At 46.7% G+C, this 16432-nt stretch overlaps 1 protein-coding gene across 1 annotated transcript in view; it reads left to right on the top strand.

Moving 5' to 3' along the window:
- ITIH5 (inter-alpha-trypsin inhibitor heavy chain 5) overlaps nucleotides 1–16222 on the top strand; it is a 78200-nt gene extending 61978 nt beyond the window's left edge. The window contains exons 10-14 of the mRNA XM_033100724.1: nucleotides 2509–3065; nucleotides 5616–5669; nucleotides 7601–7717; nucleotides 9611–9988; nucleotides 11064–16222. Coding sequence (XP_032956615.1) covers nucleotides 2509–3065; nucleotides 5616–5669; nucleotides 7601–7717; nucleotides 9611–9988; nucleotides 11064–11362 — 1405 coding nt within the window. The 3' untranslated portion in view covers nucleotides 11363–16222. The remainder of the gene's footprint in view (nucleotides 1–2508; nucleotides 3066–5615; nucleotides 5670–7600; nucleotides 7718–9610; nucleotides 9989–11063) is intronic.
- The last annotated feature ends 210 nt before the right edge of the window (nucleotides 16223–16432 follow it).

Below are 16432 nucleotides of genomic sequence, written 5' to 3'. Positions count from 1 at the left end.
TGAAGCAGTTCTGGAAGTCCTCTTTCGTGAGTGTCTTTAAGTTGAGCTGCCGTGGCTGCCTCAAGGTCCTGAATCAATTCAAAACGTTTATCCTTCATGATCATTTTGACTTTGGGGAGGAGCCAGAAGTCGCACGATGCCAGATCCAGTGAATAAGACGGATGAGGACACACCGTAATGTTTTTATTGGACAGGAATTGCCGTATACCAGAAGTGATGTGTGACATGGAGCCTTTTCATTGTGATCACAAAATACGGTGGATGCTGCTGCCGGGTGCCATCCAGTGGAAAGGCAGGGATCTTCAATATGGGAAGCAGGTGCTCGCTTCGGCAGCACATATACTAAAATATGGGAAGCGGCGTGTCGCACTTTAGTAACAGTGTGTGACAAGTTTCAATTTGTTCGGGGCAGTCAGACGGGTGTGAGCTATGGTTGAGAAGGTGTGTTTTAAAGTGTGCCATAAATCGTTCTCTGTCATGACACACATCACTTCTAGTATGGCAATTTCTATCCAATAAAAAACATTAAAGTGTGTCCTCATCCACCTTATTCACTGGATCTGGCACGTGCAACTTTTGGCTCTTCCCGAAAGTCAAAATGATTCAGGACATCGAGGCAGCCACAACAGTGCAACTAAACACACTCACAAAAGAGGACTTCCAGAACTGCTTCAGAAAGCGGCGAGAACGATGGGGTAAGTGTGTTTGAAGCAAGGGGGAGTGTTTTGAGGGGGATTAATGGCAATGTGTCTTGCACTGTAATAAATATTTTTATTTAAACATTCACCATATTTTTTTTATCACACCTCATATAGTAAATACTTACAAGGAAAGTGAGCTTTAGGTAGATTTAGGTGTTTAATAGCCATAATCAAAGAATATTCATTGATAAATCTATGATAAATGATAAATCTAACCGGAGGTCACTGAGGTGGGCAATAAGATAGGTCCTTGGGATGGAGCTATCCACCACTTTCCCTCAGCATTTTGTCAAAGATTTAAATCAAATCACAGATTAGCTTCCCACATTTTCAAAATCATTCAAAACTACATGCAAAGAGGGAGACTCTAATGCATTGTCTAACAGAATTGAGATTGCATAATGTGTTCATAAGCAAAAGCCACTACGTTGAAACAAATAAAACAGCGCTGTCGTACTACTAGAAATACCGCCAGTTCCCAACATTTATGGAGAACTTACAATGTGACGGGCATTTCTACACACATTGTTTCACGTGATCCTCACAGAAACCCTACGAGTGGGTATATTAGGGTAAAGGCTAAGTGGCCGTGCAGATGACTTTCTCCTGTAATCGTTGGACAGGATTTGTTCTGCTCCATGACAGTCAGGTTCCTTCCACTTTACTGCTCTGTACCCCTTAGGTGTTGTTCTTAACTGCAAGGTTGAAATGAGGTCACTGTCACTTCTGTATTCCAGCACTAAAAGGAGGGAAGGAAAAGAAAGCCAGGGCAAGCCATTTTCTTTCGAGTAAGCATTACAGAAGGTGCACATGTCACTTCTGCTCATATTCCATTGGGGAGAACATGGCCTAAGAAATGTAGTTTGTAGCTGGATGGACATGCGCCAGTTAAAACTCAATTGTTATGAAAGAAGAGGAGAGTGGGTCTGAGAAGACAGCTCATAGTCTACCAAAATAGTTACTGTTAACGTTCCAATTTTACAGAGGAAGAAATTGAAGTTCAAAGAGGTTAAGTCGTGTGTCTCAAGACACACAGCAAGGAAGTAGCTGAGATGGAGTTCTAACTCTACACCCCGTGGTCTCTAGTTCTTTGGAAAAGGGATTTTAATTGTCTCTTTACTCAAAATGTAGCAACCGTGTAACATAACTGGGAAAAAAGCTAATGCAAGCAAATGCTGCATTACACAAAAGCGTAGTGTCAAAGTGAGGGTCAGATTTCTCAAGTATAACATGCTAGTTAAAACACATCTGTAATACGTGCTTGCTTCTAAGAAAAATGTTTTAAGAGGCCCTTCAAGAAACAGGTGTGTACAAAGCAACGTTACCAAGAGTGGTTAAGAAATCTTTAACTTCTATCACCTGAAGAATATTTAATGAAATGAGGGATCCATTAGGCTGCGTGAAAAGATGAGTTTAGCAGTGTTTGTCAAGTATCTAAGTGTTGAAGATGGGTTAGTTTAATCCATGCTGTGCTGCTCCAGAAGCAACACTGAATCCAGTGGGTGGAAACTGCAGGGAGAAAAAGGGGATGCCTCCTCCTTCCTCATCAGAGCTGTTGAAAAGAGACAAGGAAGCCTTGTGAGACAGTGAGTTCTCTGTCGCCAGTGGTGTTGAAGCTGCAGCTGCATGGTCTCCTCTCAGAAATGTTCTGCTGGGTAGAATGTTGGATTTGATGGCTTCTGAGGTCAGATCCACCCTTCCAACAGCCCACAGTTTCATTGAGGACCTGTCCTGCCTGCAGTCAGGGAAAGGTCCTGACTCTCTCTCTCTCTCTCTCTCCCTCTCTCTCTCTGTTCTTCTGCTCCAGGTTCTACGATGAGATCAGGACCCCTCTGCTCTCGGATATCCGCATCGATTACCCACCCAGCCTGGTGGAGCAGGCCACCAGGACCCTCTTCCCTAACTACTTCAACGGCTCAGAGATCGTCATTGCTGGGAAGCTGGTGGACAGGAAGATGGATCGATTGCATGTGGAAGTCACGGCCAGCAATAGTAAGAAATTTGTCGTACTGAAGACGGACGTGCCCGTGGAGCCCCAGAAGGCGGGGAATGACGTCACAGGAAATGCCAGGCCCAAGGGTGAAGGAGAGGAGGACTCCAACCCCCTTAGGCGTCTCTGGAGCTACCTGACCGTGAAGGAGCTGTTGAGTTCCTGGCTGCAGAGTGGCAATGAGCAGGAGAAGGAGCAATTGAGGCAGAAGGCCCAGGCTCTGGCCGTGAACTCTCACTTCCTCACCCCATTCACCTCCATAAAGCTGAAGAAACCACTGCAGCTGAAGAAGCTGGAGGACCCCTATGGCATGTCTGCTGCCACCGGGCCTGAAACAGTGATGCAGAGCCTGCAAGGCTCCAATCTGCAGCCAGGTAATGAAACTCCGGTGACGGCCAAGTGTGAGGGGCCTAACATGTCCTGTCTACCTCCTTTTCAGGCCAAGGTCATCTCAGCAGTAGCCCGTTTTAGTTTGCTGTGCTGTAATGTTTATAAACAACAACTCTACACACAGCTCCTAGTTTTCACAGAGTGCATTCAGTTATTGGGTTTATTTTATTAACACTGGGATCTCTGCGGAGAAATTAGAAGAGGTGGCAGTTGTCTCAGAAACTGCCCAGTGAAGTCAGTCTATTCATGAGTCATCAGTACTGACTGTGCAACAGGCGCCAGGCATGACTGGACATAAACAAATGATTAAACATAGATTCATTTTTTTAACTGCCTTTCCATATTTTTAAGTACTTTGGAGTCACGTCATTTGATGTGCACGCTAGATTTTATTTTCCTGAGAACATAGGTGAGGACCAAGTTCGATTGTTGAGAGAATTCACCTGTTACATACTTAGCATTCAGCATCTAAACAGAAACTGTCATTATCTGTCTCAGCGCCATTTTGACGGTGGAATTCGTAGCAACAAGAACAGGAAAAGGAAAGGAAAAGTAGGTCAACCAAAGCAGAGGATTTTATTCTCAGTAATATATGTTTGTGGAAAACAGCATGTTTTTTATGTATAACATTTTTATTAAATTCCTGTCAAGTTCACGTCTCCTAAGGAGAGGGAATTGATGTTAACCCTGGGCCTACAAATGCTGTCTTATTTATTCCTCACACTCTAAACTCTGAGAAGCACCTGGGCATGGTGGAGAAAGCACACGTTAGGATCAGGACAGAGCTGAGCTTCAGCTCACCGAACCTCCTGACCAGCTGTGTGGCTCGGGGCAGATTTCTGAACCTCTCTGAGCCTCTATTCCCTTATCTGTAAAATGTCCATAATAGTAACTTCTGAGAAGAACTGTTGCAAGGAGTAAATGTGTTAAGTCTTTGGCACATATGAATGTTCTACAAATGTTAGGTACCCTCTCCCCTGAGGAGTGCAGAACTAGAAATTGATTGAAAAGTTCAGACCTTGATGTGGAGGTTAAAAATGATATGTTAGGGGTTTTTTTGTTGTTATTTTGTTTTGTTTTTGTTTTCTTTTTAGAAAGAGTGGAGCTTGTCTTGGCAAAACCAGTACAATTTTAGTTCTGATGAAAAGCAGGTCACGTGATGCTATGAAAAAGCCATATGAGGAACCCAAATGATTGCTCAAAAGAGTTGTTTGGGATAGAATTTTCCAGAAGCATCAGTTAATACTCAGGACAGTCTTTCTTGTTCTGAAGCTTGGATGGATTTTAAATCTAAATTTTAGGGCCAGCTCGGTGGCTCAGGTGGTTGGAGCACTGTGCGCCTAACGATGAGGTCGCCGGTTTGATTCCCACATGGGCCAGTGAGCTGCGCCCTCTACAGCTAAGATTATGAACAACGGCTCTTCCTGGAGCTGGGCTGCCCTGAGCAGCCGGAGGTGAGCAAGGAGGTGAGCAAGGGCTGCCGTGGGCTGCTGGTAGCCAGCATGAGTGGCTGGCAACTGGCGAGAGCTGCCAACCGACCGACAACTGGCAATCCCCCTGGCAACCGACTGCCAGCATGGGCCAGGGGCCTGTGTCCTACACAACTAGACTGGAAAACAACGGCTTGAACCAGAGTAGGGGGGGAGGCGCAAGAAGGGCGGAGAAAATTTAAATGTTAGTGTCTGTGGCAGCTGCCACTCCCCAAGGCTCATCAGAGTAACCATCCAAACTGCGAAGTTGCTTCTCCCTGCCTGACTCTGCCCGTGTCCTGCTGGCCAGGGACCCGTGTAAAGAAGACAGGCTCTGAGACACAGTCAGATACTTTCATCTTTAATTTCTGAGGAGCAAAAATCAGTGAAGAAGAGCGTGATCTTGTTAATACCAACAGTTTGAAATAAGATATTTATTTTTAAAACTTAATTTACATTTAGGTTATTCTTTAATTGATTATTTCTGCCTGCTGCTTTAGGAATTGGGCTCACACACACACATAGCTACAGACACGGGACTATAACAATATATGTTTTACATTTTTGCAGTTTTCTGTTTTTTTTTTTAATTATGATAAAAAAAAACCCAAAAAACAAAAACATCCCTCATAAGATACAATTCACCATCATAACCATTTTAAGAGTACGGTTCAGTACTGTTAAGTATGTTCGTACTGTGAAACGGATCTCCAGAACTTTTTCATCTTGCAAATCTCAAACTCTGGACCCAATAAACAAGTCTACTTTTCCCCTCCTCCCATAACTATACCTTATGTCTGAGGGAATATTCCCCCTATTATATACACAGAAATCACAGAGAAGAAGGACAGTGTCTAATTTATAAAAGTATAAGCCTACGCACGCTACACCTTCAATTGTGTGTTGTGAGGCCAAGCTCCTTCTTTAAAAAAGATGATGTTTTCGAGTTTCCCCCAAGATATCTGAAAGCTACATTTTACTGATCTCAACCCTCTCCTCTCTGTACCCCTCTCTTCACCCTCTTTCATGAATAACAGTGGTTGTCTTCATCCTTCTCCTTTCTAGGACCAGCTCTCAAGAAACCATACAACCCAAGAATTAAAGTCTCCAAGACATCAGGTAAAGAAAAGAGAGTGGTTTGTGTGATTTGAGAGTTTAGATGTTTAGAAAGTGGACAATCAGGAATTCCCTGAAGCCAGTTAAAATACCAGCTCACAGAAACATGACACCGGGACCCATATTTACTGAGCGCACGCCAGCAATGTGGGGCAGTTCTGAGAACCTGGATCATCATTAAACCATGACATAAACACCGTGGGTAACACCATCCCTGGGAGCCTGGCAGCAGCCCCCGAAAAACAGGCAGCAGAAGCACGTTCTCATAATTACTGACTCATAAAGACATTTGTTTTAGAGATCTGAAGTATACATGCTTCCAGCTCCTGGGGTTACATGCAGGTTTTATAAAAATTATCATATCTAATTTTTAATCCTTGACGTTAGAGGAAAGAACAGATGAAAAAAATACCATAAAATTTCCTTTGGCCAGCTTCCTGGGATTATGATACAAATGCGGATGAATAATAACACCAGGGCTAGGCTGAAGTCTTCAAATGCACGTATGTCCTTTGTAAGTCTTGCTGCTGGTGTGCTGGACGTGCCTGCTCCTAAAGCTGGGGACATCCTGGAAATAGGCTGTGGGAATAGGAAACATACAGTCTCCAATGGAGAGAACATGGTTCCTGGGAACCTACACATGCTTATGGAATGCAAGAGAACCTTCCTCATGGACTGCGTCGCGTGAGGACTTTCAGACCACGCCTCTCTTTTTTGGAGCAAGCAGTGTCTCCCCTTGGGAAGGGATTTGGGAGATTCGATGTGGTGTGAGCCCAGGAAACTCTCAGAGAACTGTCCCCCAGCTACATTCATACCAAGAGCGTGCCAAGAATATGGCCCAGGAGTATTATCTCCCATCGGTGTCATTTCTTTCATTTACAGAAGACCAGTACTTCTATTTCTTTCTGTGTTGCCATTCACAAGGTGCTTGAGGCACTTCACAGCGAGATCAGCCAGGCTCTTTCAAGGGCCCTTCTGAGTCGTGGTGAGGCAGAAAGGGTTTTCGGCAACGACACCAGGGTCATTAATTTGCTTGGCGGTCAGTCTTGACCTCCTGCCTCACATCCCCCGCCATATATAACGCATATACATACACGTATGTACATCGAGTACAGAGGTATTCAGAACAACGTTGTGTTTGGTGCGTAAGTTTGAGAGAAACTAACTCCCCAGTCTCGTGAGAGAAGAGAATTGATGTAGACTCTCGGGAAACATTTTGTCTGCACAATAAGAGACAGGGCTGTCCATCTTACCCGAGGTGCAAAGGAAGAAAATGGCCTGGAACGAGGCCAGCTAAACGTGTGGTCTCCTCTGTGGACAAAAATTGGAGAGAAAGAAAGTCAGTCTGGCCCAGAGGAGGGACCTGCAACGTCATCGCTGACGGTCCTGCCGAAGCTCCTGTGTCCTTCACGTGTCCTCAGCCCGACACTGGGCTTGGTCATTACTCCTGCCACGTAAGGGTTGTGACATCTGGCACTTTGAATGTCCTTAGTGCCATGCAGTGTGGCCACAGGAGAGGGAGGGTTCTCACCCATACCTCTACACTTGGGCCGTCAAGGAGAGAGGAAAGAATTGGGGGAGGCCCCGTGGGGAATTGAAGCATGTGGACTCAGTAATAGTGGGGTGTGTGGTGGTCCCTCATTCCTTTCTGTGCCTGGCTTACCTCTCAAAGCTTAGTCGTCTGTGTTTGGCCAAGGTGTGGTAAAAGGAGCATTATATTTGAATTTAGGGGACCCGAGTTCAAATATTCACTTTACCACGTCCTAACTGTGTCACTTGGGTGAGTCACTTCACCTCCCAATCATCTTCGTCATTTAGACATTCAGGATCACGGACAGGATAAAATAAATAATTTGTGAGAAAATAGAAGAGTACGGAACCCAATAAATGTCTTTTCTTTCTCTTTCTCTCCTGTTCTTTTTCTGCCCTGCCAGCGGATGGAGACCCCCATTTTGTTGTGGATTTCGCCTTGAACAAGCTCACTGTCTGCTTCAACATTGACGGGCAGCCCGGGGACATCCTACGGCTGGTCTCTGATCACTTAGACTCTGGTAAGTCCTGCCCTGCGTGGTGCCCCTGGGCAAGAGCGAGGTGCGTATTCTGTTTCCTCGCTTCCTATGCTGCATATCCAGGTATATAAGGGGGCAGGTCATAGATGCTCAGCGAGGATCGTCGATGGTTAATTAAAGGAAGCAGACTGTGTGCTGGGCCTGGAAGCAGGAAGACATGCGTAGGAAACACTGCTCTCTGACGTAACTCATTCTGTGGCCTTGGAGACTTGACGCGGGAACTTCTGCTATCTCCCTTGTAAAACAGAGATGGTGATCCCCACTCTGCCGGCCGCACCAGGCTCTTATAGAGACCACATTAAATAATGGACAGGACGCTGTTTTGTAAATGCACACGTGCTGTATAAACTCACAATAATTATTCTTATTATGTATTTCCATTCAACAACTGTGATGATGGTGGGATGTTCTCAACTCATCTCTCTCGGTTCCTTGAGGATTGAGATGTTAAGGCCGGATGTCAGTTATGGAGCTCTGTGTGCACAGAACACGGATGTAGGAAGGGCTCCGATCCCCTTTGTTCCGTAGAGGGACCGCGTTAAAGGGATTGGTACATGGAAAGCTTCTCGAGTTACACGCAGGTAACAGTGCCTCGGGGAGGGCCATGTGGATGGCCACACAGCCAGACTTTATGACGACAAGCTTTGCAGTGGACGTTCCGGTATTTCTCAGTTCTGAGGAAATGAGTTTTTTGGAGGGCTAGGTGACAGAGGGTCCCATGGCTGGGTGACACGGATGATGTCATTATGTAATGTTTGATCCCAGGCTGATTTCCCACCTTGCTGTCCTGTGGGGCTTCCTAGTTTTTAGAGCTAAATCTCAACTTGTGTGTGACTCAAAGGGCCCAGGAGTGAGCTAGGGGCCTAACTATCCCCCACCCTGCAGGTTCCCACCCCCGTTGGCACTGTTCCATCATTTCTGTGTTCAGTGTGGCGTCCGCAACGGGAAGCTCGGTGGAAGGTGCTTGGAGCCTGGCGGTGGGACTACCTGACCTCCATTCATTCTGGGGTTCCTCCTTTCCCTGACCCCTTGTCCCAGAGAAGGCAGTTCTCCCCTGGAATGTCCAAGAAGTTGCGAGTGACGATATAGAGGAAGAGCATCCCCCAAGCAGAGAAAACAAGAGTTAATTATATAGCAGGCTTTTTTTTTTTTACTGCAAATTCCTCTGAGAGCAAAATACACTTCACGGGCATCACCCAATTCAATCCCAAACATCTCACATGGGATGGCCACCTGTCCAGACAGCATGGTTCCCCAGGGGCCTGGCTCACAGGCGACACTCAGGTCTAGAAAAGCTGTCATTGTATTCCTGACGGTGAAGGAAAAAAGAAAGTTCTGTTTGCTGGCCATCGAAAGCTTACACACACGCCACCTCTCAGAGCCTCACGACAATCCTGTGAGGCTTCATAGCCCCATCTGACAGATGAGGACGTTGAGGCTCAGTGTTTTAAAGTGATGTGCCCAGGGATGCACACTTAGAAGGTGGAAGAACTTGAGTTTTTGGACTCAACATAATTCTAACCTTTGCATTATACCACACGCTCAGATCAGTGGTGACTGGTAGATAAGGAATATATGTCTTGGTCCCTCTAATCAGAATGAAAGAAATCCGAGAATGCACGCCAACAAACACGGGAACCCTTTCGGTGGCATATTGACCCAATCCTGCATCGTCCTTCCGCCATCCTGAGATGCTGGTCAAACACGGGGAAGAAATTCACTCATAGGCGCTGAGTGGCCTCCACTTGCCAAAGTTCACGGTGCAAGACATACAAAGATAAGGCCAGAGAAGGAAGGGAATTCTGATGGGACGCCCTTAGCATGAAAGTGGGGATGGTTTTTCTAACGCCTGCTCTCTTCCCCTCCGCCTTTGAGGTGTGACAGTGAACGGAGAGTTAATCGGGGCCCCGGCTCCCCCCAACGGCCACAAGAAGCAGCGTACTTACTTCCGCACCATCACCATCCTGGTCAACAAGCCGGAGAGGTCGTACCTGGAGGTCACACCGCGCAGAGTCATCTTGGATGGTGGGGACAGGCTGGTCCTCCCCTGCAACCAGAGCGTGGTGGTGGGGTGTCGGGGGCTGGAGGTGTCAGTGTCTGCCAATGCCAACGTCACCGTCACCATCCAGGGCACCGTGGCCTTTGTTATCCTCATTCACCTCTACAAGAAGCCAGCCCCCTACCAGCGAGACCACCTGGGCTTCTACATCTCCAGCAGCAAAGGCCTTTCCGGCAACTGCCATGGACTGTTAGGTACGCAGCTGCCCTTCGTGGGCCAGAGGGGAGGGGTCGGCTCCCGGGGGAAGGCTGGTGTTGCCGACAGCGTCAGCTTGGCTGAGAAATGCCATGGCAGCGTGGTCTTTATACATATCATGGAAATTGTATTTCTTGCCTCCTGGTGACTTTCTAGAATAGGAATGGGCTTTAGAGGCGAATTCTCACGGCCTTCTGGGAAAGCGAGCAAAGAAATGGGGAGTAATCCTCTCAAGGTCTGGTTCCTTACCCTCAGCAAGAAGATACAAAGAAAGGGCAGTCCACAGCCCTGCACGCGGCATGAGACGGTGTCCCTTCCAGGGGTCACCCCTGTTGCCGTGACACCAGGCTATTCACTCAGGCTGGCTCTGTTTGACGTGAAGTTTCGTGTGGGCCCCTTGCCCACAAGTTAAGAGCAGCCGCCGCCAGGGCTCAGTTTAGAAAGCAGGATTTCCTGGCACTGGAGATGGACGTGCTTCTGCAGCACCTGCCTGCCAAGCGCCAGCTCCCTCTCACAGCCACAGACCAGGATTCCTTGGCCTTCGCGGTGCCCTCGCTTGACCTGGAGAATGCAATTATGCGTCTCAAGAACAAACTGAACCCCGTGCTTGCTGTACCCTCAGCCCAGTACAACGCACTAACTGTATAATACGGAGCGGACTTTTGACGAGGGAGGAAAGAAAGGAAGGCTGGCCCTTCTTCCCTATTTATCATCCCCACCTGCTTGTCCTCCTAACGCAGTGGCAGGCTGTGGTTATCTTTATTTGCTGGGCAGGCAGCTTTCCAGTGTTAGCAAGTGGACAGCTTCCAGCTGTGGGGGCCACTACCTATAAAGTCTCGGGTCTCTCCTCTCCAGACCCGCCAGAACAGTGCATTCTGTCGCTGATGCTGGGAAAGCCACGGGTGCCTTCTGGGAGGCACCCAAGCCTTTCAATTAAAAACCGTCCTGCCACTAACATCATTAATCCCCCTTCTCTGGGTGCCACATGTGCATTTGCTGCTAAGGTATTTCTTTTTTTTAACACAGTGTGGCTTTGCACTTGACTTAGACTTGTTGCTTTTCTTGTCCTCTCAGGTCAGTTCCTGAACCAGGATGCCAGACTCACAGGGGAGCCTGCCAGGCCCAGCAAGAACGCTACTAGTCCTCCACTCCCCAAGGCAGGTGGGGGTTCTGAGACTGTCCTGAAGGTGAAAGGGCATCAGGTCCCGGTGGTCTGGAAACAGAGGAAAATCTACAATGGGGAGGAGCAGATAGATTGCTGGTTTGCCCGGAACGCCACCCAGCTGCTCGACGGCGAATACAAGGATTACCTGGCAGCCCATCCTTTTGACTCAGAGACTACATTCAGCCTGGGAACATCCAGGGGACTCTGACACTAGCAGCCTTAACGTAAGAGTGCATGACAGGGAAATGGCCTTTGGGGACACCATGGTGTGGTTCTTGTCGCTGGCACGTGCCTCGTCTCTTGGCAGTTGGCTGCAGCCTGCAGCCTACCCCTGGTGGCCTGTAGACCTGACGTCTGCTTGAGCAAAGGGTAGGGTCAGGAAGCTGGAGTGAGATGTTATTTCCTCTGCTTCCTCCTCCTGTGTCCCCCTCCTTATGTACGATAGAGAAAGGTGGTAGCACCAAGGTGGGAAGGTCATAGTTGAAAGCAAGAAGTCTGTATCTTGTACCAACTGGCTTGTCCATCTCATAGCCTACCATAAAGTCACTCTGATGAAGGATGGTTGCCACCAAGTTTGTTTCCTCTGCAAAAATGGCCACGTTTGGGCACGCTGCTTTCCGCCTTGTACATGCTTAGGAATCTGTCCTCCTAGTACTGCTGTGTCCTCTAGAAGTGTGGCCAGCCTCTGCTTGAGGCGACCTTCTGATGGAGCCCAGACCACGGGTCAGGCAAATAGCATGTAGATTTGATCACTGTAAACCATTTAGTCTTTGCTTGGGAGAGGACTTTCTTCTGCTGTGATAGCTTGCCCTTGAAAATTAGTTTCTGTTTTTATATTAAAAAAAAATTGATTGAAAATAGAAAATCTATATCCTAGCTCCCCATGTCTTTCCAGTGGGCTTTGTAAACCACTTGACTTTGCCAATGGAGAGTCTCTTATTTATTCCAGTAAGCTAAGTGCTTTTAATAAACAGGACCGCCCCACGTGGATGTTTTTTACTGGCCTGTCGTGGCTGGAGAGTCGGCCCATTGAATGGCGAAGCTTTTAGTAGGTTCAGCCTTCATCATAATTGTGGGCTTCCGTGCTCACAGTCTTTCAGGAGGTGATAAACCGGGTTCTTGCAGTACCGGAAACTTGGGAGGTAGACACAGCCCAGGGCGCGACCGTCAGCTTCCCATAGGAGTCCGTTTGCACGTTCTTGGCAGGAAGTGTGGACATGCTCACGGAGTCTAAGAAGCCTTCCCATACCTCAAATAGGCAAAGCCATGAAATCAGCATGACTGAAGGGCTCTGGTTCTAGACGTTGGACAGATCTGGTCCCAGTAGAGAAAGTTAAAATCATGGACAGGGGTCTTCAAAAGACAAAAGTCAGTGACTGTCACCGTTCTCGTTGTGGACCCCCTCTGGACAGCCCGTCCTTATTATCAGGGGGACGTGAGGCTGCTGATGGCATTGCAGCCTCCTTTGCCATCCTCTTCGCCAGTTCCCGCTCTCGCTCTGTTTGGTCTTTTCAGGACGTCCGGGGTTCAGTAAGCCTAATGCTCACCGAGTAAGGGGCATAGTCAGGATGCAGATGGACGCAGGGGACACTGAGCCAAATGGCAAAGAAAGAAAGATTTGAGTCAGAGAAATAGAGTATTTTGATGTGAGGCTGAGTGACATAAAGGCTTTTGTGCTGGTTGCACTGGAGGTTTTTCCCAGTCGGGAGCGACTCCAGAGCAGACTTTCATGAAATATGGAAGCATACTTAGCACTTGGAGGGGAATCAGAGTTACAACAATTGTTTATTTTACTTATCCTCCCGTGGGAACCATCTGAGCAGCCGGACAACCTCCACGTGTTCCTGTCGGACCAGGCGGCTTCAAGAGATGAAGTTAGTACCGGGATTTTCTGGCCTGTCTCAGTGTCTCAGTCTCTGTCCACTGTGAGCCCACCAGACCATGGCCTTCCAGCTGTGTCAGTTTTGACTCCCATCCTTTCAAACTAGCTGCTTGTTTTCGTGCCAGAGGTGTGAAGACACCTGCCCAGACTGACAGATGCTCCCATATTTCAGAGCTCAGAGTTCAGAGGAGGAGCGTGAGTCCCAGCCAGCCAGTGCCTGGTCAGGCTCCACGGGGATGTCCCTGTTATATAATCTTGGTCCCAACTGGGTAGATGTCCCTGAGCCCAGAGGCCAGCCCGCCGTGTTAGCACTTGGAGTTAGCTGCAGAGAGGAGGCTACCTCCAGGCCTTTCCAGTTACTACGGCTTTTCTATGAGCACAGGAGAATATTCCAGAAAGCTACCCATCAAAAAAAAAAAAAAGTTAAGTATTGACGTTGAGCTTTTATTTTAAAGTTTTTATTGTAGACAAATCTCACTTTTCTTTCTCCCTCTCTTCAGTTATACATCTATGTTTCTCGCTAAAGGTATCTACCATTAAATTTTCTGTTTTAGCCAGAGAGTGATATCTGGGAGCCCAAAACTCCACACCCGTGTTACACGTAGGGCCTTTTAATTTGGTTGAAAAATATAATATTTTCTGTTGGAATGTATGTTGTGAATAGCAAGCTCTTTTAAAGTCAGTGCAGGGGAAAGGAGGAATTCTCAGGTGGGGAAACTGAGGCAGAGTGCAGTCAAGTGATTTTTCCCACATTGTATAGAAGACTTAGAACAGGGCCAGGCTGAACCTCCAGAACTTCTTTTGTTAGCTTTGACACAATTTCACCATTTGGGCAATCTTTTGTTTTCCTTGAGAATTTATAAATTGGGGGGGAGGTAATTAAACAAAAAATTGAATGAGAATGAGAAATACGTTGCAATTGAGGAGATAAATTTTATGTTATCGTCATAGAGTCATAACAATTGACCAGCTGGGATCGTCAAAGTCTCCATCTCTGTTCCCGTCCCCTCCGGCATCTAAAAAAGAAAGGCATCTATGGGTCATCTTTAAGGGTCTCCTAATTTAAAGTTTCATGTTCCCCAGATAAAATGGACTGAACGTTCTCAACCTGCCCATGCTAGACACTTTATCTTCTTCTATTCGACTTTTCAATGATTTACTGCTTCAGGCTCCAAGGAATGGGTGTTTGGGAGGATAAACCATTAAACCATCTTGACCCCCACTGCAGCTGAGCAGCTGTGATGCAGGCACCAGGAACTGAGAAGAGCACCCCTTTGTTTCTGTCAGGGGTAGCATTAAACTTTCATTGAATCACAGATCTTCATAGGTGGATCAGAGACAAGATTTATTTCTTTAAATTTATCTCTTGGCTAAACTGAATGCTATGGACAAAATGTTTTTGTCTCTCCACCCCCCCAAAAAAAATATATGTGCTGAAGCCTAAATCCACAGTGTGATGACATTAAGAGGTGGGGCCTTTGGGAGAGGATGAGGTCATGAGGGTGGAGCCCCCATGATGGATTAGTGCCCTTATAAGAAGAGATACAAGAGAAATGATCTCCCTCTGCTCCATTATGTGAGGTCACAGAGAGAAGACACCATCTAGGAACCAGGAAGTGGGCCCTCACTATGCACCAAATCTGCTGGTACCTTGATCTTGGACTTCCAACTTTCAGAACTGTGAGATATGAATGTTTGTTGTTAAGCCACCCAGTCTATGGCATTCTTGATATAGCAGCCTGAGATGACTAAGACATGGAATCAAAATATGAATTATTTGGATTCCTTTGAGCTACACAGAATGTATACAAACAATGCTGTTATTAAATATGGAGGACTCTTGGAATCAGAAGAACATGACCCAGGTAAAATAAATAGCAAATAAAATAACACGGCTAAGCAAATACTTAGAAATGCAACTTCAAATATTTATTTTAGTCGGTTTAAAAGCATAAGTAGGGTACGAGATAGTTCACATTCAAGAGACATTTTTCTTAAACAAAAATTTGTAGAGTGACGTCTAAAAGAAAACAACATATTGGCATGTTTATGTTTTGAGGGAACATGGAATTAAAGCTACAGAGAATAAAACTTGATGATTCTAATTGCACTGCTTATTTTTAGGAATTCCTGAATTACATAAAAATATATGTAAATGGAGTAGTGAGTGACATTGGAAGAATAATGTTAAAACAACACAAATTATTCTATGGAACAGCAAATATGTAGCAGCCATTCCTGACCTTTTATAAAACTGTCAAATATGAGAGGTCTTAAACCTCCCAGTCCCTTATTTTCTGGGACCCTGGCATCCCAAAGTTTTGATTGCCTTTTTTTTTGGGTCACTCATTTGCACTCACTGGCCATCATCTTGCTTGGAACTTCTGTTTGGCACAAGGTCACTTTTCCTCCTCGAGGGGCATCTTTAGCTTGTGATCTTAGTGTTCCCACCCCCACCAGATCTTGCTCAGATTCTGAATGGAGCAACACCTGATTAGAATCAAGCCAGACACAAAGCATGGTGAGCTGTCACCGGGAGGCTGTGTTAAAAGCAAGCAAATGCCTGATCTCAAGGGCACACAGTCAACCTCTCTGGGCTGAAGCTTCCTCATCTCTAAAACAAAGGCACTGGATGAGATAACTTCTCAGATCCTGTGATCTTTATCTTCTGCCTGCAGATGAAGATAGTTCCTGAACTTCCAAGTAACAAGTGCAAAAGGATTCATTCAGTGACTCGAGTTATTTCGAGATGCAGTCAGTGTTCCCGAACTGGGATTCAGAGGAAGACATTCAAAGTTCATGTGTTTAGAGCAGGAGATGGAATGAACGCCAAGACTGAAACCGGGGGAAATCCTGTAAGAGAACTGGGAAGAGGGTTGTTACCTGAGTAAGGAGGAGGCATGACTATGGAGGTAGGAAGGAAATTGGGAACCATTCCAAAGGTGGAGCGTTCTAAGCTGCAAGGAAGAGCATAGACAGAGGCAACCACGCGAAACGTTTTCTTCTAATAATGTGAAGCAGCTGGGAACGTCTTCCATACTGAAACGGTCTCCTTGCCCCGTTCATTTTGGGGTTACTGAGAACCTACAGTGGAGAAAGCTTGCTGAATCTCAGGTTCCTCCTCCCTTTGACCCTGTCCCAGATCTGTCTCCATCACCTGCTTCCTTTACTCCCACTCCTGAGATACGAAAACTGCCTAGGGCTCCACAGGGCTCCCACGGGCATTCAGCCACGTGTCTTCCCTGAGGTGCATTGGCCTCAATGCCTGCCGCCTTCCGCAGCTTTCTAGACCACCTCGGCCTCCAGCTTTCCACAGGAATTCGCCTTTTGTTTTGCTGAGAAAACTGCAGGAGGAGTTCCTTTGTTCACTCCAACTATCTCTTCATGGCGCTGTCA

The sequence above is a fragment of the Rhinolophus ferrumequinum genome (assembly GCF_004115265.2).
Source record: "Rhinolophus ferrumequinum isolate MPI-CBG mRhiFer1 chromosome 5 unlocalized genomic scaffold, mRhiFer1_v1.p scaffold_110_arrow_ctg1, whole genome shotgun sequence".
NCBI classification, from domain to species: domain Eukaryota; kingdom Metazoa; phylum Chordata; class Mammalia; order Chiroptera; family Rhinolophidae; genus Rhinolophus; species Rhinolophus ferrumequinum.
Note: the sequence above shows the minus strand (reverse complement) of the source record. Positions and strands in the feature narration are given on the sequence as shown.